The sequence below is a fragment of the Panthera uncia genome, assembly GCF_023721935.1.
Source record: "Panthera uncia isolate 11264 chromosome C1 unlocalized genomic scaffold, Puncia_PCG_1.0 HiC_scaffold_4, whole genome shotgun sequence".
Lineage (NCBI taxonomy): Eukaryota > Metazoa > Chordata > Mammalia > Carnivora > Felidae > Panthera > Panthera uncia.
The window spans coordinates 81,979,635-82,003,136 of NW_026057585.1; the positions used below are offsets into that span (position 1 = coordinate 81,979,635).

A 23,502-nucleotide genomic window follows, 5' to 3' on the forward strand; every position below is an offset into this window, starting at 1 on the left:
AGGGCCCCCGCAGAGGTGGGGAGGGGAGGGGTGGGTGGGCTGGCGTGGCTGCACGTGGGGATGGGGAGCCTGGCCAGGTCATGGGCCTGGATCGTGAAGACCCTCGGCAGTCGTTAGGGTCCTTTGGCCACAAGCCCACCCTGGCTCACTTTAGCCAAGAAGGGTATTTGCAGGAAGGAGATGGTCGCAAGGAACAGAAACCTTAGCGAACCGACTTAAGAAAAAAAAAGAAAAAAAGGTGGTTGTGATATTTCTTGGCTCACATAAACGACAAGTGCAGCGATTTCTGGCTTCGGGCATGGTCGGACCTAGGAATTAAATTTTTCAATGATCTCTCTCTGTCTCTCTCTCTCTCTCTACCTCTGGCCTTTATCCTCTGAGGCTGAGCTGCGGAGGGCCTGCCTGAGAGTGAAGTCAATAGAGAGCCTGGGGCAGCCTGAGTTGGGCTTGGTCACCGGTGCTGATCGAGCCTTGAATGTTGCACAAGGAGCGGGGGCTGATACTGGGACGAGGGAGTCCCTGGAGGGTTTGGACAGGGGTGTTGTGGGGTCGGGTTTGGGCTCTAGGAAGGATGAGAGCAGGTGCAGGGAGCCACAAGAAGGCTGATGAAAGAGGTGTCAGCTTTTCTCAGGACATTTCTTCGTTTTTAAAATATTATTATTATTATTATTATTTGTGGGTTTTTTTTTGAGAGAGAGAGCGCATTGGTGCAAGCAGGGGAGGGGCAGAGGGAGGCAGAGAGAGAGAGGGAGAATCTGAAGCAGGCTCCACGTACACTGTGGAGCCCGAAGCAGGGCTCGATCTCACGACTGTGCGATCATGCCCTGGGCCCAAATCAAGCGTCGGACGCTCAACCGACTGAGCCACGTGGGCCGCCCCTCTTCGTGGTGTTTCCTGCTCTTTGTCGGATCCCCAAGGAACTGACAACGCAGGCTCCGACAGATGGGTAGCAAGCTCCCGTTCGCACACGAAGGAATGGAGGTCCAGAGACATCCGGTGGCTTTCTCGAGGCCACAAAGCAGCCAAAGATTGGACCACGTGCCTTTGTTCTCTACTACGCTGGGGGCTATTAAGAAGGTCTGAGGCCCCAGCATGTGTGAGCTCTTGCTTCTCGAGATGATCCCTGTAAAGGAGCTTCCCAGAAGCCCCCATCAAATGAGCCCTGGGGACAGAGTTCTCAGGGGGAAGGGGATTGGTCTTGTCTCCAGCCTTGTATCCTCACCAAGAGGACACCAAGAGGGGGCCGTGGCCGTGTGTCCGGAGGACCGGCTGAAGCGACACCCTCCCGCCTCCCATCCCTCCTGGCCTGAAGCCAAGAAGCAGGCTGAGCTGTATGGTGGGATTGTGCCCCGTGGCCAGGCGGCCGAGAGGAGGCTGGCCCGAGAAACAGGAAATAGCTGGGTTTGGGGAAGTCGAGTGGCCTGGCCAAGCCAAGCCAGTGCACCATCCACTGGGCAGCGCTCACTACGGCCCTATCAATGGCCCGTTTGAGGCTCACACAGGGGTCCTTTGACAGGGCTGAGTTGGGACCCACTGCGGGGGCCTGTTTGAGCTGGATGCCCGGAAGGGAGCCTGCCCCAGGAAAGAGCGGCTGCGTGCAGGCTGGGCAGGTGAGGACCGCCCGCACAGGCTGTCTCTCAGAGGGAAGGAGAGTCGGCAAAATCAGATCCGGGTCCCCGAGCAGGAACTTCGGTGTCTCAGGACTGCGTGGGTAGCAGGCACGTTCCCCTGTAATTGAGAGGAGTTCAGGGTCGTATCTGCGACTCTCCCACGGGCCCCAGGCGGCAGGTGTCATGTGATGATTAGTCCTGAGGCTCGGAGCAGGCAGATCACTTGCCCAAAGTCACGATCGGGTGGAGGGCAGAGCTGGGGTTGGACTCCGACGGGCCTGGCCAGAGTCTGAGGTCGTCTCTCTTGTCTTATCTAGCTTATCTTGTCTGCCCGACAAGGTGAGAGGATCAGGGGCATGATTTTAGAGGCTGGGACAGGCCCTTGAAGGTAGGGGGTTGACATACAATCATTGTTGTGCACCTGGCACTCGGGACAGGCCTGGCTCAGGGCGCCGCTTGTGGTGGGGGATGGGAGTCCACTGTGGGCGCAGGGCCCAGACCCAGGCTGACTCAGCCGTGGTCCAGGGGAGGCAGGCTTTGGGCATGCACTCAGGCGGTGGCCACGGGGCTGGGTAGATTCAAGACGCATTTTGGGAAGCAGGACCCCCAGGGCTTGGATGCAGAGGAAGAGGGAAGGTCAAGGCTGGTGCCCATGTCTGGAGAGCATTTGAGATGGTGGGGCCCGGCTTTGAGCTGAGGACACAGGATGGGGAGCAGAAGAAGGTGCTTTGAGCTCTGTTTGCATTTAGGCTCCCTTGGGGACACAGTGGGGGACATAATGCTGACCTGTGGCCACGCTAGATGTGCCCTCAGATAGAAGCTTCCCACTCTGTCTGCCTGCTTGTGGGGTGTGTGACCAAGGCAGCATGTGCAAGGCCTGATGGGCACATGAGAGGCCTCACCTGCAGCGGTGTGTCCCAAAGGGGCCACGGCCAGGACGGGCACGAGCTGCGCCCCATTGGCCCCGGGGCGTCGGGGTGATCATACCCACTTTGCAGACGGGGAAACCTCGCCCTGTGCTGACAGGGCAAGTTCTCCACTTTGAGGGGTCCCTTCAGACTTTCGGGGAGCTCAGATTCATGGCCACTCAGGCACCCTGGGAATGCCCCTAGGTTGCCATGAAAAGCGTCAGGAAAAGCAGCTGCCAGGTTAAAGGAAGGGGATGACCCACCCATGGGCCCACCTTGGGTGCTTCTGGGTGGCACCCACGGCCCCGTGGGGGTAAGGAGCAGCTACTCTGGATGTGTGCCCGCTACCTGCTGGATGGGCTGTCTGGGAGCCCGAGCTCACACTCTAGTCTCCTGGCACGCCGGGAGGAAGCCTGCCTAATTAGCCGCCAAGAGCGTTCTGATAGGCAGCCGGCTTGGCAAAGAACAGCCGGCACAAGGGAGCCAGGGCCCTAAATAAACAGAGTCCATCTGGTCAACCTCAGTGGCCCAGCTGGGCAGGCAGGATGCTGGCCTTGCAGCTTCGTCTGCTGTACGTGCCGGGGGGCCGACCCAGGCAGGGGGACAGCCTGGGCAAAGACCCGGAGATGGGACCACTTGTCCGTGTGGCCATGTGGCTCCAGCCCAGGAGTCTCACCTGCAATGCCTCACAACTTACAACGGCATGATTACATTCAGCCTTGACCTTGACCAAGTTGCTGATTTTTTTGGGGGGTGGGGTGGGAAGGGGCAGAGAGAGAGAGAGAGAGAGAGAGGCAGAGAGAGAGAATTTCAAGCAGGCTCTCCGGTCAGTGAGGAACCCAACCCAGGGCTTGATCCGACGACCCTGGCATCATAACCTGAGCTAAAATCAAGAGTCGGATGCTCAACCGACTGAGCCACCCAGGCGCCCCTAAGTGGTTGAAATTTTACAGTTGGTGGAGCTGAGTTCCTAACAGAGGGCTTTGGGAAAAGCCAAAGATTTTCTAAAACATTTCGAATGGGGCGATGGGAGGAAAAAAAAAAACAAAAACAAAACACATCAGGAATCTTACTGGTCACCTTCCCGGCTCTTCTGTCCTGGGGAGGTGATGTCAGGTGTCTCCGGGGAGGGCAGAGAGGGAAGATTTAAATGTTTCTGGCATTGGGCATCCTTGGGAAGGCTGTAGGCGGACCACCTTGACCCTCAAATACTCCTTGTTGCCCGTAGCCACTGTGCGGGTAAGAACAGAACCAGATCTTCCATGAAGCTCCGTGGTTGGGGGGGGGGTGCTTTTCCCACCATCCTTCATCGTGGAAGGCACCACGGAGGGAAGGGCCTGGAGACAAAATTACGAGACTAACCACGGCGCTGTAGTTTGGGTACGTAAGTTAGCACGTAGCCCCTCCCACACTGACCCTGGAACAACTTTCCGCAGGCTGAAGATGCTGTGTTTCCTTGTCAATCTCTTGCCCTCCTCCCTCGTTCCCGCCCTCCCTCATTCCACGCACACATATACCATCTGAGGTAGGCAGAATTCTGAGATGGCCTCTGCTGACCTATGACCCTGGGGAGCTCTGTCTCCTTGAGCACGGGCGGAGCCTGCAAGACGGATGGGATAGTCACCCCTGTGAGTAGATTATGTTTCGTGGCACAGGAGACGTGAAGAAAGGGAGATTGGGTGAGCCTGCCCTAATCAGGTGATCTCTTAAAGGAGACTCAGCATGGGAGGGATTTGAAGCCTGCGTGGGCCTTGGAGGAGACCCCATGACAAGCTGCTGAGCGTGGCCGCTGGTTAACAGCCAGCCAGAGGGTGGGGGTCAGGGAGGGGGGTCGGTCTGACAGCCGCAAGGAACCGACTTCTGCCAACCACTGTGTAAGTTTGAAAGAGGGGCCTGAGCTCCCGAAGAACGAGGCCCAGCCAACATCCTGATTTCAGCCGTGTGAGGGGACACCCGGTGTCGTGGTGCCCAGACTTCTGACCTTGACCTGCAGGAGCTGGGAGGTAATACATTTGCAGTCTTTTAAGCCACTACGCTTGCCCTACCTTGCTACACAGCAAGAGAAAAATGAAGGTATCGCTCTTTCCCAACCTGGAGGACGTTTTACTTTTCCTCCTTCAACTTCGAAGTGGCAACAGAGCCAACCAACAGTCTTGAAGGGCTGAGGTCGCGGTCAGTGTAGACCCAGGGTTTTGACACGGAAGGATGGAACAGGGGAGCTGACCGCTGTTGGGACATCTTTTGTGGTCTTCTGGGGCCTCCCGAGGCTCTGTTTGGAGGCTGAGGGGCACAGGGCAGGGGCTGCGGGCAGCTTGAACAGAGGTGAGGGACTCTGGAAAATGGAGGAGAAAATACACGCTGCTCTGCCAGCTGGAGGGTTATCTGAAATTCAGAGCTCAAATCTCTAGGAGGGAGAGAGACAAATCGAAAAGCCGCACGAGCTGGCACCAGGCTGGGTTTTCGCAAAGCCGTGTGTCGTGAAGGACGGTCGTAGGGAATGAGGTTGTTCTCATCAGGGAGCAATCGACGCAGCGGGGCCCTGACCGCGATCTTCAGGTCACTGAACTTGGTACACGGGAGACCTGCTTACTCCCGGAGATGGATGGAACACTTCTGGAAGAAAGCAAACTCCCTGTCCAACAGGTGTTCTACCAGGGGCTGGACAGCAGCTTTCCGAGACAGGGAGAGAATTCACATTTCCTACGGGAGGCTGGATGAGACTGCGGTTTAGTTACATCAAAACTAGAGATACGGATTCACCAGGTCTGGGGTGGACCCTGGGAATCTGTAGTTTTCTTTTGAAAAATCTTAACCAAACGCTGTAGAGGCCTGTTCTCCCCCTCACCCCCAGGAGGGCCCCCCGAACACATCCTCGTCTCGGTCTTCCACACCCGGGAAGGCTTTGCATTGGCTTTGTTTTCAAGTTCTCCCCAAAGCAGCTCCTGAGACAAGGACTTGGGTGGGTGCAGGTAGTTTACTTGGGGGGGGGGGGCAGTGCCCCCAGGAAGCACGATGAGAGGGGAGGGGAGACCAGGAGGGGGTGAAAGCCAGTAAAAAGTGCACTGGTACACGGGCCACTTCTGCGGGCAGTTGGGGCGCAATCCTGCTGGAGACCCTCGGAGGAGCCGCGAGAAGCACGTGTCAGAACCTTCCAGCAGGGAGTGGGGAAGCCATTTATCCGCAGCTCCTGTCCCTCACTGGTTGAGGGCCGCCCTGTACCTTGGAAGCATAAAACCCGACACGGCCCCTGCTGCAAGGAGGGAAAAAAGTATGCTTAGAGAACACGGAGGAGGGAGTGACTCACTCTGGGACGGAGAAGAGAGGGGACGGAGCAGGGGAGGGAGGGAGACTGGAAAGGCCTGGAAAAGATGGCAAAAACCAGATCATGAAGAGGCTTGACTACTCCCTTAAGTGTGACTTTTCCTTTAGAAGTGATAGAGGGCCAACGGAAGCCTTTTTTGCCCTTGGGGAGGGTGACCGAGTGTCACTGCCCATTAAACCCACGTCCTGCCCCTGGGCGTCTAGGCAGAGGCCGGTGATGTGCACTCCTTATCTGACACTCGCCGTCTCGCCCTCATTCTTGTGGCCAGAGACAGAGGACTTGGAAACGGTGGGATCATCACATGAAGGCGGCTTTGGGAGGAGTCTGGGCAGGGGGGACACCTGTCTAGCGCCGGACCGTGTCACGAGAGAGAAACACACCCTCATGTTAAGCCACTGCCATTTGAGGCTTCATTTGTCAGTCTGCTTACCCTAGCTAATACGAGAAGGCAACACGAAAACGAAAAAGTAAAAAATAAACTCGGATGCGGTGTTCACACATGCCGTTCCCAACCACCCTGTGACGTCGGCGCGGAGGTCCCAGCTTTGCAGACGTGACACGGAAGAGCGGAAAAGCGAAGGGATTCACCTGAAGTCAGCGCAGCTGGAGGGTGAAGGAACCGGGGCTCACACCCGGCTGGGTGTGATTCTGGTGTTTTGCACTTCGAGGGCCGGCGGAACCCAAGGTAACTTCTGGCCACGCGCGGATGCGGGTGCTGAATTTAATTAGCTTCGAATTTATTTGAAGGCGTACCGGAACACCTTCGCAAGCTGGGCCTCGAGCCGGGGATTTCACGGCTGTGATATGTTCGGAGGGGGAGAACGTTGCTCACAAAGTGAGTTGGCTGGTTTGGAGTTCAGGAGGCAGAGTAAATAAACAACAGTAAAGCTACGCGTGGACCCGGCCAAACTGTGATGTTTGGGATGGTGGGGGGGGGGGGGGGGGGGGGGGGGGGGGTGGGGGTGGTGAAGGACCAGGATTTGCTCTTTAGGAAAAGAACGGAGTCTTGGGTCCTGGGAAGGGGAGTCCTGTGCCCTTTGTACACAGCCGCGCCTGCCGGGGGCCTCTCGCTTGATCGCAAAAGCTTCCTTGGACAAAACACTAGCGGCTTTAAGTTTCTGGAAACCCGAGGTATGTGAAAACAAGGAGAGGGAACAGTGAGAGCCCTTCACGGCTGCCTGTCTGACTCGCGAGCATTTTTTTCCCCTCTGGCTCGTACCGGACACGCTGTTCCCGATTTTCATTCCTGGGGGACAAAAGGCTTCACATCCCGAAAACACAAATATTTATCTTCTTTCCTCGGCGTATATGCTGAACTTCCTCCCCCAAAGCCCTTGCTCCCGCCGTGGCATGTGAAAGCCGCCCCCTTTTGGGGGGACCCTATCTCTGCTCCTGGAGACTTACCTGTGGCGCGTTTCTGTGGCCCTGCTAATGAGCGGAGGGGTGACACAGAAAAGGTGCCTGTGTTCCTCCGAGGGGTCCACAGAACGGCCATTCAGACATGCAGCTGAAAGAGCTGTTTCATGGGCCCAGCTGCCGCCCCGGCCAAGAGAGCTGTGTACCCTGAAGTCTGGCCACAGCCCCGTGCATCGGGGAGGGGACCCCGAGCCAGGAGGCTGCCGCTCACGTTTCCCTCGTGCACCTCCAGCAAGGTCACGGGCAGCACCCTGCGCCCCCCTCTCCCCCGCCCCACGGTCACCACCGCGGACCCCACTCCGACCCTCGTCGGTTCACAGGGAAATGGAGCCCGTTCGTCATCTGGTTCTTCTTTTAATTCATTTCTTCATTTGCTCACGGGATCCCTTGTTCCGGACTCGTGCCGGGTCTTGCGGTTCAGCAGTGACTGTGACGTGCAAGGCCCCCCCCCCCCCCCCCTGGCCCCGGTCGGAGGGCACTGGCGGCCAGCGGGGGAGCCGGCTGAGACCCAAATTGGGGAGGCGAGAAGCAGAGCGGTCGCGATGCCCTGCAGTGTCTTTGCAGAAAAGGATCACACTTAAAAGTGGGAGAGGGGAAAGGAACCGGCAGCCTCAGTTGGTGTTTGGGGCTGGGGAGGGCTATGAATGTCAGGAATAAATGAAATGTCAATGGGAAACGGCAAAGGGAAATGGTTTTGGCTTCCTTGTTCTCTAAAACTGGGGCAAAGAGGCAAGAGGCCTGAGTTCCAGGCTGGGCTCCGTCCCTAAACCGGCTGAGTGGCTTCGGGCAAGTCACGGGCTCCTCCGGGCCTCAGTTGCCTCGTCTGACAAATGGGCTGATGCTCTTGGAGATGCTGACCTCACGGGTCTGTCTGGAGAACAAGGAGACGCATAACAGAGTGTGACCGCCGTGACTGGTCAAGATTGTGCGAACATTGAGTGGGGCACTTTTATTTTTTAGTTGTTTAAAGTTTTTGTTTATTTATTTTGAGAGAGACGGAGAGAGTGCGAGCAGGGGAGGGGCCGAAAGAGAGAGAGGGGGAGAGAGAGAGAATCCCAAACGGGCAGAGCCCGACGTGGGGCTTGAACTCACGAACCCGTGAGATCATGACCTGAGCTGAAATCAAGAGTCAGATGCTCAACCCACTGGGCCACCCAGGTGCCCTGGTTGTGTCCCCTAAAAAAAAAAAAAGTCTTTACATTTCTTTCTGAGGTGTAACTTACGAAGAGCGAGGCACAGGGGTCTGAAATATTGATGATCCCATCCTCTGGAAAGATGAGACGCCTTTGACCCTCGTCTCTACTGCTTCTCACTGCTTCCTCACGTGGTCCCAGTGAGGCAGGCAGGCCAAGAACTACCATTCCCATTGCATAACAAGCTGAGGCTCAGAGAGGTTAAGTTACCAGCTCTAGGTCACACAGCTGTTCAGTAACAGAATGTCAGTTGGCCAAGCCTATGCTCTTCCTACTCTAACCCGCCAACCACTCTCTGTGCCTGCCTCCTAGGGTGGCACCGCGAGTGGGACCTCTCTCTGCAGCGCCAGGGGCCATGCCTGGTTATATTCCTTTCTGTACGAGCCTTTATTTTTGCCTTCTCAGCGCAGATCCCGGGCGGGGCCCGGATGCAGAGATGAATGAACCAATCAGACTCTCACCAGCTCGTGGGTGAGACACACAGTGTAGGGAAGCACGGGGAGGGGGTCCTAACCCTCGAGGAGTCCGGGGGAGGTGATGCCTCTGCCAGGCTACACCCAAGCAAGCGGGGGGTGGGGGTGGGGAGGGGGGCGGCGCTGAGAGTGCCGGCCTGGGGCCCTATTCTGGTGATGATACCCCTCAGCGGTGCGACTGGAGACGAGTCACTTCGTCTCTCTGCTTCTGGCTCTTCTGCAAAATCGGTGTCAGGGTAGGGTTGTCGAGCGAATCCCGTGAGACACTTCCTCTGACCCCGCTCCCCTCATCCACCCTAGGAGGCAGGCACAGAGAGGGGAAGCAACCTGCCCACGGTCACACGGGTGGCAAGCCCCGGGGGCATCTGGCTTCAGGTCTGCGCTCGTAACCGTTCCCTCTCCCGGCCTTGCACACGCGTGTCGGTTTGAGCTACGATCTGGAAAGACTCTGTTAGGCAGAGAGGGGATGGGAGGGAAGGGCGTTCCGGGCGGATGACCCTGCTGGAGAGGCCCGGAGCGGAGCTCTGAGAAGCCAGTTGTCCCTGCAGAGCAGGGAGTGGGCAGAGAGGCAGGGGACAGCCGAGGTGGTGCAGGGGAAGCGTGCTGGAAGCGGGGGCAGGTGAGAGGACGGGGGCGGGGGCTGAGGGTGCAGGGCAGGGCCCAGGCCTCAGGCTTCCCTGGGCTCTCGGAGGGGCGGCTTTGGGTCTGTGCAGGCTCTGGCCCCGTGGCGGAACCGCCCTCCGCCCACCCGAGATTTCCTGAGTTCCAGCTGCCGTTCTAGTTCCTTCGGCAGGCAAAGGAGCCCTTGTGGTCGGAGGGGCCTCTTGAGCCCAGGCCAGGCGTCTCCCTCCCTCTCTGGGCACACACACCTCCATTCAGCCCCGGCCCCGCCCCCCAAAGGGGCTAGGGGCCCGGGCAGCCACCCCCACGCCAGTGGGGGGCCGCCTGGCTGGGAGGCTGGGCAGAGAGGTTGATAAGACCTGGACCCCAGCGGCCCCCACCACTGTGCCGGCTGCTGCCCTCGCTGCCAGAACCATGAGGGCCGTCTCGGGCACCAGCCTCGTGCTGTGTGGCCTCCTGCTGTGGCTCCAGGCCCCGTGCACGCTGGGCCTCGCCCCCCAGTCCAGAGGTGAGGGGGGTCCCTGTGAGCTGGGCCACACTGGCCGACAGCCTGGGGGGGGGCGGCTGGGCACTGAGATGAGCAGAGGTTAAACGGGATCCAGGGTGCACTGGGGTCGGGGGGCAGGGAGGCAGGGGTAGCCGGAGGCTGGCACAGGAGCAGACAGCAATGGTGACATTCACAAGGGTCAGGACAGCGGTGACCCTCAGTCTGCTCTGTTGGGGGACGCGAGCGGGACCTCTCTCTGCGGCCTGAGAGCCTTCGCTGGGGCGTCTCAGCTCCCAGGCCGCCCTCAGGGACCATGCATGGTGCAAAGGCCAGTCTCCCTGAGGACAGAGGCTACACCGAGAGCCAGCTGACCTCTGGAGCTGCACTGAGCCTGGGGCCGCGCCCACGGCTCCGCTGAGTGCCACTCTGGGGTGGCCAGGGCTCCATGCTCCCTTCTCCAGCCATGTCTCGGGGTGGGGTCCTACCTGCTGTTCCATTCCCAGAGCTTTAGCCCTGGGCACTGAATCCTGGAACGCCTAACTCGTCCTGCACAGGTGGGGAAACGGAGGCCGGAGAAGGGAGGACCTGTCTGAGACCACAAAGTGAGATAGCCCCAGAGCCTCCTGGCACCTGATCCTCTACTCTGGGGTGTGGCTAATTCCCTCACCCTCTCTGGGCCTCAGTTTACCCATCTGTAGCCTTAACTAGTGGGGACCAGGAAGAGTCTGCAAGGTCATTTCTAAGGTACCTCAAGGAACTCTGATACCTAGGGCATTGTGGCTGGGGGGCTGGAACAGCCCAGCAGACCTTTCCTTTCTCGATCCTTCCTGCACCCTCACCGGGGAGAAGCTCTGCTTAGTTCAGGGGCGCAGAGGGAAGGGCCTTTGTACCGAGACTTGCCCAGCTGCAGGCCCAGGCCTGTGACAACATTAAACAGCGAGCCTTATTCTCCCCCACCGCCCCCCCAGACAAGGCCCGTAAAGGTGTAGTGAGCTGCTCAGGGCTGCAGAACGGCTAAGCCGGGATTCGAACCCTGATCTGCCTCATTCCAGCCATGCTGCTGCCTCCTGGGGTGTCTGGGAAGACCTGCCTCTCTGGGGATAGGTCTCAGGAACCCACCTGGTCAGGCTGCCAAGATGGCCATGAGGAAACCCTGCTCTATCCCCTGCCCAGGGACACCAGCCAGAAGTTTCCGGGGCTGAGGGAAGCTGGGTCCACTTAGGTGACTGACTTTGATGCTGAGATGAAAGAGGCCAAGCTCATGGGCACTGCGCTGCCCATCCCCCCCCCCCCCGGGGCTGTGCCCTCCCCCCTCCCCCACCCCCCACTCCCTCCCCGGGAGAAATGCTGCCCTTGCTATGGCAGCCACCTTGGGCTGAAACCTGAGAAGCATGATTTAAAGTCTGTCTTCTTGGGGCGCCTGGGTGGCTCCGGCGGTCGAACATCTGACTTCGGCTCAGGTCATGATCTCACGGTTCGTGGGTTCGAGCCCTGCATCCAGCTCTGTGCTGGCAGCTCAGAGCCTGGAGCCTGCTTCGGATTCTGTGTCTCCCTCTCTCTCCGCTCCTCTCCCACTTGTGCACGGTTTCTCTCTCTCTCTCTCTCTCTCTCTCTCTCTCTCTCTCAAATATAAATAAACATTAAAAAATTTTGAAACAATTTAAAGGCTGCCTTCTCCTTCGCTCCCCGCTGGACACCTGCTTCGTGCCCTACACGCACTCCTGCTTGGGCCCCCGAAAGATCCGGTAAAGAGGGGATTGTCAGCTCATTGTACAGACTCATTGTACAGAGGAAACTGAGCTCAGGCAGGGGAAGTGAGTTCCCCGGGCCGAGATCTGAGCCTCTGTCTTTCCCACGGGGCTGAGCGGTGGGGCCTTTGGCAAATGGCCTGCCGGGCCGTCCACACGCTGACAGAAGGCTGGCCCAGGTTCAATCTACACTGCCTAGGGCCTCGAGTCTCGGTCGAAGTAGCCCCTGACCTCGGCCCCCTGCCCTCTGCCTCCCCCCTCCTGCCCCCTCGCAGGGCACCTCTGCCGGACCCGGCCCGCCGACCTGGTGTTTGTGGTGGACAGCTCGCGCAGTGTGAGGCCCGTGGAGTTCGAGAAGGTGAAGGTGTTCTTGTCCCAGGTCATCGAGTCGCTGGATGTGGGGCCCAACGCCACCCGGGTGGGCGTGGTCAACTACGCCAGCGCCGTGAAGCAGGAGTTCCCCCTGCGGGCCCACGGCTCCAAGGCCGCGCTGCTGCGGGCCGTTCGCGGCATCCGGCCGCTGTCCACGGGGACCATGACCGGTCTGGCCATCCAGTTCGCCATCACCAAAGCCTTCAGCGACGCCGAGGGGGGCCGTGCCAGGTCCCCCGACATCAGCAAGGTACGTGCCCGCCCCTCCCCGCCGGCGTCTTGTTGTGTGCTGAGAACGTCACCTGCGTGATTCTCAGAGCACCTGACGGGCTGGCCTTCTTACGGTTGTGGATTAGACCCGCCTAAGCTAAGTGGCGGAGCTGAGATTTGAACCCACTCTATCCACCGTCTGACCCCAGGACCCCGATCTGGCGAGCACTTGATTATCGCAGTTTCGCTGACCTTGGCTCCCCAAGGCAGAATGAGGCAGTCCGGATGCTTCCGTGGTGGAGCCTTTTTGGATTGAAGCCCCCACTCCGCCACACTGGCCGTGCCACCCTGAGCAATCTATACCTCAGTGTCCCTTACCTATGAAACAGGAGTAACATAACTCCTCCCCAAGGGGCCGTCGGGAGGCCTCTGGGTTCATAGCCCAAAGCGCTCAGAATAGCACCTGGCAGCAACAGGCTCCGTGTCCGTGTTAGCTCATTCTTAAAAATGATTTATTTATTTACTTTTCAGAGACACAGAGAGAGAGGGCAGGGGCAGAGAGAGACAGAGAATCCCAAGCAGGCTCTGAACTATCAGCACAGAGCCCAACATGGGGCTCGATCCCGCAAACTATGAGATCATGACCGGAGCCGAGATCAAGAGTCAGATGCTTAACCGACAGAGCCACCCAGGCACCCCAGCTTATTTTTTTATTTAAAGCCTTCGAGGGCAGGGGTTCAGAAAAATGACACGACGTGCCACAAGCTGATGTCAGGAAGGGCTCTGAGTAGGGTGTGTGGAGGGGCTGCACGGACCTGGTGCCCACGGTGTAATTTTCCAGGGCTCCGTCCGGGGCCCGTGAGGCCGGTCAGGTGTTCTCTCCTCCCACAGGCTCCCGCGCCTCCCTTTCAGAGCCCTCGATGGCCCCAAGGAGTCACCGCTTATCTGCCCAGGCCCCCAGCCCCAGGGGATGTACTTCTTATCCCCATGGAGAACACGCCTGACATATGAGTGCCGAGTGAATGCAGTCCTGCTTGGGGGCGGGGTCCTCATTTTTACAGATGAGGACACTGAGGCACGGGGGGGGGGGGGGGGGGCTTAAGCATCCTGCCCAGTTAATAAGAGGTAGGAATGTTTACAGACAACAGCGTGTAATCCCGGCCATGACAGGCCTCAAAGAGCTGGTCTATGAGGCGGCCTGTTGGTCGTACCTCGTGAGGGCCATTTACAAACTCTGACAGGAAGTTGACGGTCACGATTACTGGGAGGATGTGGTGGCCTGGGGTGATCCTGATGGAGAGACGTGGTGAAGGGGATGGTGGTGACATCTGTGGCTGTCACACCTCTAGTGAACGGTGTCAGCCCAGGGTGGACAAGCGGGGGGAAGAGAGTTCCATCGGGTCTGGGTGAGTGGGTGGCCAGCCTGGAATTCACCTGTGGGAAGCCCCGACAAGTTGGGTTCACGGTCGCAAGGCTGGACTGATGGGGGGCGGGGGGAATGGGACAGGCTGGGGCAGCGGACGGTCATAGCTAGGTCAGTCTAGGCCTCTGGGGGAAGGGATGGTTCGAGACCACTCCCCAGGGGTTCCATGGGAGGGATACGGAAAATAATAGTTCCCCTTCCTGGCTTCTTACCATGAATCATCTCACCGGGAAGGTGAGTTGCACTTCCAGCCCAGGCCTGCCTTAACCACCACACTACAGGCCAGGGGTTCGGGCCCCAGGGCTAAGGGTGGGGACCCGGGAATCAGAAGCAGGCCCAGGTCAGAAGAGAGAAGCAGCCGGCAGGGCTGGATTCCGGGCCCCAGACTCGAGCAGAGCTGGGGGTGGCCAGGGCTGGGACCGGCCCCGGGGTCCCCTCTGTCTCCCTTCCCAGGGTACAAACAGAGGAGCGTTGTGGGAGGGGAGCAGACAGTGCTTTCCCCCACGGAAAGGGCAGGTAGCATCCTGGGGAACGGAGGGAGGTTTAAAGGCCCCTTCCCAGGGCCTAGAGGGGAAAGGTGGCCAGACTGGAGGCCGAGCCGCCGTTCGCTAGCCTCGCTCGCCCTCTGGTGGCCAACGGGCAGAACTGCATGGTGTCGGGCACACTTCAACTGCAGGGTTCTCAAGAGGTCCCAGTCTGAGGAGGGAGGCAGGGTCCTGCCCTCAGATGATCACAGAGGTGTCTGCCTGAAGGGGGAGAGATCCAGAGGCCCCAGTCAGAGGGGAGAACACTTCAGCCGGGTCTTTCAGTCAGAGGAAACCTCTCTCCTCTTCTGCTAGCCAGGTCCTCCTCCCTGGGGCAAGACCGTGGCGGGGAGTCAGACCCACCTGCAGTTGACTAGCTGTGTGACCTGGGCAAGGCTGGGCAGGCCTCTGGGGCCTCTGTGTCCTCTGCTAGTGATCTCGGGGGCTTACTGGAGGGCCCAGCCCAGCCCAGGGCGGGAGGAAGACCTCTCACGCGCCCTGCGTGTCGCAGGTGGTCATCGTGGTGACGGACGGGAGGCCCCAGGACAGCGTGCGGGACGTGTCTGCACGGGCCCGGGCCAGCGGCATTGAGCTGTTCGCCATCGGCGTGGGCCGCGTGGACAAGGCCACGCTGCGGCAGATCGCCAGCGAGCCGCAGGACGAGCACGTCGACTACGTGGAGAGCTACAGCGTCATCGAAAAGCTGTCCAAGAAGTTCCAGGAGGCCTTCTGCGGTGCGCGGGGCTGGGAGGGGCTGGACGGGGCCGGACGAGGATAGGGGGCTTCCGGGGAAGCAAGGGGCGGGGCAGGGATGGGGGTGTGGAGGCGGGGCCATAACGGGGGCGTGGCTGGATGGGGCATGGGAGTGGCTAAGAGCATCGGGGAGGGGCTGGACAGCGGGATTGAGTACAGGGCGGGGGGGGGGGGGGGGGGGGGGGGGGGGCGGACGGGGGTGGACAGAGCCAAGGCTGAGCGGGGGGGCAGCCAGGGCAGGGGGCGGGGGGGTGTGGGGGCGTGGCTGGAGAGTCAATAGGGGAGGGGCTGGACCAGACTGGGATCAGAGAGTCCGCATAGGGGTGGCCAGTGGTTCGGGTCCTGGACGGAGGGCCTGGGGCTTGGACCTCACCTAGTTGGGGGGCCTCAGTTTCTCTGGGTGTGTGAAGGGCCATCCTGGCCGAGATGTCCAAGGCCCTGTGACTATGAGATTCTGAGTCTCCTCCTGTCCCCACAGTGGTGTCAGACCTGTGTGTCACAGGAGACCACGACTGTGAGCAGGTGTGCCTCAGCTCCCCGGGCTCCTACACCTGCGCCTGTCGGGAGGGCTTCACCTTGAACAGTGATGGCAAGACCTGCAACGGTCAGTGGGCTGGAGGCAGGCAAGCCCCGGGGGAGGGTGGGGAGGGCAGGGGCTGGGGCTTGGCCACCCTCTAAGTAGCCCCTCAGAGCCTCCTCTCTGCCCTTTGTTCCTGGACCAATCTGCGAAGGCGAGCGATGCCTTCCAGAACTTGGGGTCTGCAGAAAGTTATCTTCTGACTGTGGCCCTCTTTCTGTCGCGGTGGGTGGCGGGTTTAGTAATGGTGGAAGGAGTTACAGAGTCTTGAGTTCAAATCTTGGTGCCGCGACTTTTGGAGCTGCAGTTTGCAATGCTACGTGAGATGAGGCCAGGAGCCTTGGCTTTCTAGAGGGAGTTCTGAGGACGCGATGGGACGGGATAATGCCCGGGACAGAGCTTGGTGTGTGAGGGGTACCCGACTCAGCGGTCGGGAGGAACAAGCGGTCCCTAAGCTTCGCCTCCTCTCCTTTCTGCCCTTCCCAGTATGCAACGGCCGTGGTGGCAGTTCGGCCACTGACTTGGTCTTCCTCATCGATGGATCCAAAAGCGTGCGGCCAGAGAACTTTGAGCTGGTGAAGAAGTTCATCAATCAGATCGTGGACACGCTGGACGTGTCGGACAAACTGGCCCAAGTGGGGCTGGTGCAGTACTCCAGCTCCGTCCGCCAGGAGTTCCCGCTGGGCCGCTTCCACACGAAGAAGGACATTAAGGCGGCTGTGCGGAACATGTCTTACATGGAGAAGGGCACCATGACCGGGGCTGCCCTCAAGTACCTCATTGACAATTCCTTCACCGTGTCCAGCGGGGCGAGGCCCGGTGCCCAGAAGGTGGGCATTGTCTTCACTGACGGCCGGAGCCAGGACTACATTAATGATGCTGCCAAGAAGGCCAAGGACCTTGGTAGGTGCTGCCTGGGCCCTGAACACCACTGATGGCCAGGAGGACAAATATGGAACAGCTCAACTGTAGTTTGTCTGTTCTGCTCGCTGCCCTCAACCCAGGTTCAACGTGAACGAGGGGGGATCGGTTTGCCCAACTCTTTCTTTCTTTCTTTCTTTCTTTCTTTCTTTCTTTCTTTTAACGTTTATTCATTTTTGAGAGACAGAGAGAGAGAGAGAGAGAGCGTGAGCGGGGGTGGGGCAGAGAGAGAGGGAGACAGAATCCGAGCTGTCAGCACAGAGCCTGACGTGGGGCTCGAACTCACAAACCGCGAGGTCATGACCCGAGCCGAAGTCGGACGCTTAACCCACTGAGCCACCCAGGCGCCCCTACCTCTTTCTTATACTGATGAGAAAACGGAGGTCCCAGAAAAGCAAGCAGCTTGTTCTGATGGTCCTTATGTAGGTGGGGCTGGGAAATTTTCCAGCTGAATGTTCCCAAGGACACACCAACTGTTGGAAGGTAGCCCCACTTTGGGACAAGCCTGAGTCTCAGTTTTATCGCCGATTTAATGAGAGTGATAATAGCCACCAGGTGGACACTTGTGGGGCGTATGCACTTATAAAGCTCCCAGTACAGGGAATCAGTGCAGGTCTGACAGGTAGCAGAATCTCGACAGATGCTGTCTTTGTCCCGCAATTCCTACCGTCCTCTGTGCCTGCAATTCCAGAAGCTGCCACCAGGAGGTGTCTGTGTTGATTGCGCAGGCATTCCCCAGCAGGCTCAGCCGTGGCTGCTCCGTCCCCCATGGCCACTGCCACTCATCCTGTTCCTCTCGGCAGGCTTTAAGATGTTTGCTGTGGGTGTGGGCAATGCTGTGGAGGACGAGCTGAGGGAAATCGCCTCAGAGCCCGTGGCTGAACACTACTTCTACACGGCTGACTTCAAGACCATCAACCAGATCGGCAAGAAGTTGCAGAAGAAGATCTGTGTGGGTTAGTGAGGCCAGAGATGGCACTGATGGGCGGGGCGGGGGGCGGGGCGCCCAGGGGGAGATCGTGGAGCCATCCTGGAACCGGCTATGCGTGGGGACCGTCAGCAGGGGCCGGGGGGGGGGCACCAAGAATTGGCAGGACCACGAGGAAGGCTGGTCAGTCTCACTTCGGCAACCAGCAGACATATTTTGATCCTACTTGGTAGGATATGATCATCCCCATTTGACGGACAGGAAAGCCAAGCCGGGGGGGGGGGGGGGAGGGGGGCAATCGTGAATAACCAGAGGAGCTAGGAGTTGAACCCAGCTACCTCCTCTGATCCTCCCATGGTAGAGGATATGGTTTCCAGAGTCATGTTTGCTCTGACTCTAGCTAGCTGTTGGGCCATGGACAAGTTGTTTCACTTCCCGGGTTCTTCGTTTGTGAAATGGGACTCATGCTTTCAAACCTCAAGTGTTGGGCGAAGTCGCCAAGGGGATATAGAGGCTCCCAGGGGCAGTGTCCTGCACGTAGTAGGTGACCAGCGTGGAGGTGTTATTGGTGGAGGTTTTCCTCAGGGCTCTGAGGGACTGGGGAGACGTTCAGGGTCACTCCTGGGAGTTCGGCCTCAGAACCCTACACGCCTCTCTGTCTTCTCAGATCTTTCGGAGCTCACACTCCCCCAAGACTCCCTTGTCCTGGCCCTGGGTCGTGTCTGCCCTGCGCCCCCCTGCCTTGCCACCACTCACCACCCCCCCTTCTCTCCCCCTACTTCCCGTCCACTCCAGAGGAAGACCCGTGTGCCTGCGAGTCCCTTGTGAAATTCCAGACCACGGTGGAGGGGTTGCTGCAGGCTCTGACCAGGAAACATATCCTTTCCCAGAGGCCACTGCAGGGGGCAGGGGGGTGGGGCAGGGCACTGCGGGGAGGGGAGAGGGGGCCTCGCCCCTGTGTAAGGGGTGGTGGCGATGGCTCCGCCTAGCCTGCCTCCTTCTGGAGCCGGGCTGGACTCTGGCCAGATGGGCTTGCACCAGAGCAAACCACCGGCTCCTGTCGGAAGCAGAGGCTCCTAGAAGGTCAACAGAGAAACTGAGGCAGAAACCAAGCTCTGGAGACTAGACACGCATACAGAGTCCTAGCCTTCCTCGGGAAAGCATGGTACTTGGGGACTCCCCATTTCTCAGGTTTTCTGTGACACGACTACCACCGGTCTTGGCTCAGATAGGGCCAGGCCGGGAACAGCTCCCCCTGCTCTGTCAGGGTGAGGTGGGATCCCGGATGGGGGGCCCAGTAGGCCTAAAGCTACAGGAAGCGGGGTCCCGAGTGTAGACACCACAGCCGTCACTGCCCCGCGCTGGTCAGCCTGTGTCTCTCCTTAACCCCGAGTCCACTGGAAGCTGTGAGTAAGCGGCTGGCCGTCCTGGAGAACAGAGTCGTCTAAGGCTGCCTGTCCCCGCCACGGCCTCTGTGTCTGCCCCCCCGCCCACCCCAAGCACAGCCCGCGGAGTCCTGCGTGTGTCCCTAGAGCCCGGGTTTAGTTTAGCTTTGCTGTTTCAGTGAGGGGGGGTTTGGGAGGGACAGGCCTTGAGGGCACCGGGCCGCCCCCTCCTCCACCAGCCCTGCTGGGTGTGTGTGTGTGTGTATGTGTGTGTGTGTGTGTGTGTGTGTGTGTGTGTCTGTGGACCTGAGGGCGGGTGCGTATCTGGAGCAGGGATGCGTGTGTGTTATGAGCGAGAACACAGGGGTGAGTGTGAGAGGGACTGGGTTTGCATTTTTTGTTTTTCCAATCCAAAGCTTAATATATTCCTATTTTTTTTAGTTAACCCTTTCTTGACTGCGAGTGCTGTGAATCTCTTTTCTGAGTTTTCGACTCCCTCCTGAAGAACAATTAAATATGACTTAAGTTAAGCCCTGAACGAGGCCAGGGGCGGCGTGGTCATTTGGGGAGCGGGACAAAGGAGTGGCGAGGGTGGCCGGGTGAGGGGGGGCCCGTTGCGGGGTGGCCACAGTGGCGGTAACAGTGGTGGAGGCGGCCGTGTTCGTCCTGCCTACACAGGGTCTCGCTTCGTCCTCCAGCAGCCATGCCCGGAAGGGACTTGAGTCACTCCCATGGCACAGATGGGAAAGCTGTGTCACTGGGAGAGCGTCAGCCGAGCGTCAGTTGGGGAGATAGGACTTGAATCTAGGACTGCAAGGCCTCAAAGAGAAAGAAGAACGATGGCACCAGATGGGTTCATTCATTCATTCATTCATTCATGCAGACTGCAAACACAGAGCACATGCCCATGTCAGGCAGTGGGGAGATGGGGGCCTGGGAGACAGACACAGTCCCTGCCCCTCAGGGACTTACAGTTGAGTAGAGCGCCCTGTCACCCTCAGGGCGCTGGAGAAAGAGTGGGTTTAGGTTGTACCAGGAGCCCATGGGCTGAGTGTGTGTGTGTGTGTGTGTGTGTGTGTGAGTTAGAGATGGCGGGAGGGTCCCAGCTGCGCCGGGGTGGCCCTGGGTGCCCCCTGTCCCCCCACACCCATGTTGGAGTCCTCTTTGGGGTCTCCTTGTACTTCAACAGCTTTGCCTCCGTCCCCAGCATGGGCAGTGACACCCCCGGCCTAAGGGACAGCACAGGAGAAAGACTCCCTTCTTCCACGTGCCCCTACAGCCCTGCCCGGATCTGTCGGCCTCTCCCAGGTCCCTCTGGAGCCATGCTCCATCCCCCACCCCATGCAATCTCAACCCCTTGTCTCCCAGAGGGGGAGCTCGGGTGACTTTCGGGACCCATTCCTGTGTAATGGCCCAATTTTGGTGTTACTGCTCGATTCACACTTGAGAGCACGTAAAAGGCTCTTATGAGACTCAGGCCATCCTGAGCGGTCTTCCTGAGAGGTGGTTCAAGCAGGCAGAACTACACCACCACACCCCCAACACTTAGTGGCTTACGACCATCTGCTATTGGTGTGGTCCTGTGGGTTGGCTCAGCTGGGTGGTTCTCCTGCTCCCCCTGGTGGTGACTGGGGCCACCCTCCTTTGGGTCTCGACCAGGCTGCGGCCTCCAGCACGGCCCGCTCACCTGTGCCGGGCCCACTCTCGTGACCGCTGCCCGGGGAGGCCCGGCTGCGAGGCTGGGCCTCTCTCTCGGTCTCTCTCCACGTAGTCTCAGGGCCTTGCCTTTGCCACAGTCTGTCCAGCAGGGGAACGCGGCTTCTTACGTGGCAGCTCAGGGCTTCCAAAAGCTTTTTAGGTTTATGGCCCCACTTTGTCACTGTGTGACTTTGGAGGCACTTTTTTTTTTTAAATGTTTATTTATTTTTGAGAGAGAGAGAGAAAGACAGAGCGTGAGCACGGGAGGGGCGGAGTGGGAGACACAGAATTCGAAGCAGGCTCCAGGCTCCGAGCTGTCAGCACAGAGCCCGATGCGGGGCTCGAACTCACAAACTGTGAGATCATGACCTGAGCCGAAGTCAGACGCTCAACTGACTGAGCCACCAGCACTTTTTTGATCGAAGCAGTTTTAGGCCAGCCCAAATGCAGGGGGGCGGGGGGAGGCACATGCCATTTCTCCATGGGGAGAGAGCAGGGAAGAATTTGTGGCCACCTGCAATCCATAGCAGGGTCGCATTCTCTGGCGCCCTCCTCGGGCTCCATTCCCTGCCTTGGCCATTCACAGGACACCCAGGAAACCCTCTCATCAACGTTAGACACGGCTGAGCCCGTTTCTGTTCCATGCAATGCGAGAGCCCTGACTCAGCTGATCATTCACCTCTGTCTCTTACCCACGGGGTGGTCTTGTGTCCTGGGCTCACTCTTCAGTTCCAGGACCACCCTGGGCTCCGGGCCTGCGCCTCAGCTGCCTGGCAACTTGGCAGGGCCCTTCGCCCCTCTGGGTCCCCTGTCCACATCCAAGGAGAAGGATGCCAGTGTCGCCTCGCGGGCGCTGCAAGGTGGAAATGAGAAGATGTGTGGAGAGCACCCAGAACAGTGCCCACCCACCCCTTGCATCCAGAGTGCCTCCAGGGGGTGGTTCCCTGGCCTCAGGGACACATCCAAACCTGCCAGGTCCTGAGCACCTGCCTTGTTCCCATCTGGCAACCATGTTCCTCAAAACACTGCAGCCACTTGGCCTCCAGTGGCGGTGCCACCTGGGACACCCCTTCCCTGCTGGGAGACGGCCCCAGAGCGCACACGATGGCTCCGGCCCAGCTGTGTCACATTAATGGGTACCCATCCTCCAGTTCCGCCAGGGGGCAAAGACAAGGACAGCCTTGCCTCTGGCCTGAGTGCTCCAGGGCTCAGGGAGGTGAGGTGTGGAGGGTGGGGTGAGCCTGCAAGGCCCTGGGGACAGCCAGCCAGCTCCCTCCTTTAGTTCTGCAGCAAGCGATTGCCCAGCCCCCACACCAGGCCCTCTTCCAGGCCCCAGGGGTAGAACGGAGCCCAGAAACAGACACCAGTCCCTGCGCTCCTGGGCCGACATTCCAGCCTCACGGTATTTCTCCCTCTATGAGCCTGGACAAGCCGTCCCATCTCCCCGTGAGCCTTAGCTCCTCATCTGTTACACGGAGAGATGATCCAGAAACCAAGAGTAAACCAGGAGACTCTCCAAAGGGACGAATGAATGGTATCACTCAAGGACCAAAAGCTGTCAACACTTCCTTGATGAAGTCAGACAAGACAGAGGAGCGCCCCGGCACCTGTCTGGCCTGGCAGAGACCAAGCATCGGTCTCAGAGCCTCCAGGAACCGCCCCATGGGGAAGCGACAGCGGAGGGCTCAGTGGCTCCGTCTTTGGGGTCAACGGTCCTGGTGTGAGTTCCCAAGGCTCCTTGCCTGGAACAGACTCCTTCATTTTCTGACTTCAGCTTCCTCACCAGTAAACAGGGCAACGGCACCCTCCTCACAAGTGGTCGTGGTGAGGGCTTTCAGATGGAGGGCTTGGCGTGGTGGTGGCCAGCCTTGTGGGGCTCCCCGGGAGAGGTGGCTTTGCAGGGATCTGTGGGCTGTGCCTGCAGGGGAAATCCGGAAGTGAGGGGCGTGTGGAGGGAGGTGGTGCTGAAAAGGGGCCTATGACTCCGGGAGGGAGGCGCAGGGACGGTGAAGTCAGGCTGTGGGGCCCTAAGGGCAGTTCCGGTCTTAGCCTGCCCTCCTCCCTCTTGCCTTCCTCCCCTCCTTCCCTCCCCATTTACTGAGCATCGCCAAAGGACAGAGCATGGACCAGGCACTCAGGATAAAATAGAAAATGCCCGATGATCTCTGGCCTCATGGTGCTCCCAGTCTAGAGAGGCAGGCAGACACTGGATAGAAAGCCTCCCGGAGAATCCGGCTGTGGTAGCCGGCTGAGGACTTAGTGTGCCTTATCAAGGGGCCTTTCTTGAGAGCAAGGTGAACTTAGCTTTGCTGCCCGGGACAGGGAATGTTAAGCCCTGGGCACATAGTAGGTGCTCAGCAGATCCCAGTGGCCAATATCTTCCCCGGTCATCCTCTCAGTGGTCAGCAGGCCACAGCTCGGCAGAAGGTGGGCCTGGCCCCAGAGGAGCCTGGCCCCAGGGGGCCCAAGGGAAAGGGGGGCAGGTTTGGACCCCCACAGAGGGGCTGGTGGGAGCCAGGCATGGAGTGAGTGCCCCGCCAACCCGGCTGGGGGTTGGAGAAGGTGTTGGCACAGGGAGACTGATCAGAACCCAGAGGCTAGAACTGACGGGCCCGAGGCTATGGTTGGCCTTGTGCCGGGTCAGGCCTGGCTCAGGCTCCCGTCCAGGCTGAGCCGAGGTGGGCTGGGGGAGATTTGGGGCCTCTGGGGCTGAGCCTTAGGATTTTCCAAGAGGCACATACCCGGAGGGGGCTATGTGCCCAGAACTCACCCATTTTGGAGTGGGAGAGGGTTGCTTTCTGCTTCCAACAGTCCTGCTCAAGGCATCCCACGGCAGAAGGGAGAGTCCCAGGGTGGCTGGTGGGAGAAGCAGGTCAGGTCAACCCCCCAGAGACTGGACCACAGGCACCGTGGGTCCGAATGGGCTGAGTTAG

At 59.3% G+C, this 23,502-nt stretch overlaps 1 protein-coding gene across 1 annotated transcript; it reads left to right on the plus strand.

Moving 5' to 3' along the window:
* The first annotated feature begins 9,937 nt into the window (after positions 1-9,937).
* Positions 9,938-21,551, plus strand: MATN1 (matrilin 1). The gene is made up of 8 exons (XM_049618893.1): positions 9,938-10,051; positions 12,054-12,400; positions 14,819-15,041; positions 15,539-15,664; positions 16,124-16,540; positions 17,362-17,514; positions 18,282-18,399; positions 21,299-21,551. Exons 1-8 carry the CDS (start codon positions 9,958-9,960, stop codon positions 21,549-21,551), a joined length of 1,731 nt encoding a protein of 576 aa, XP_049474850.1. The 5' UTR covers positions 9,938-9,957.
* Positions 21,552-23,502: the final 1,951 nt, after the last annotated feature.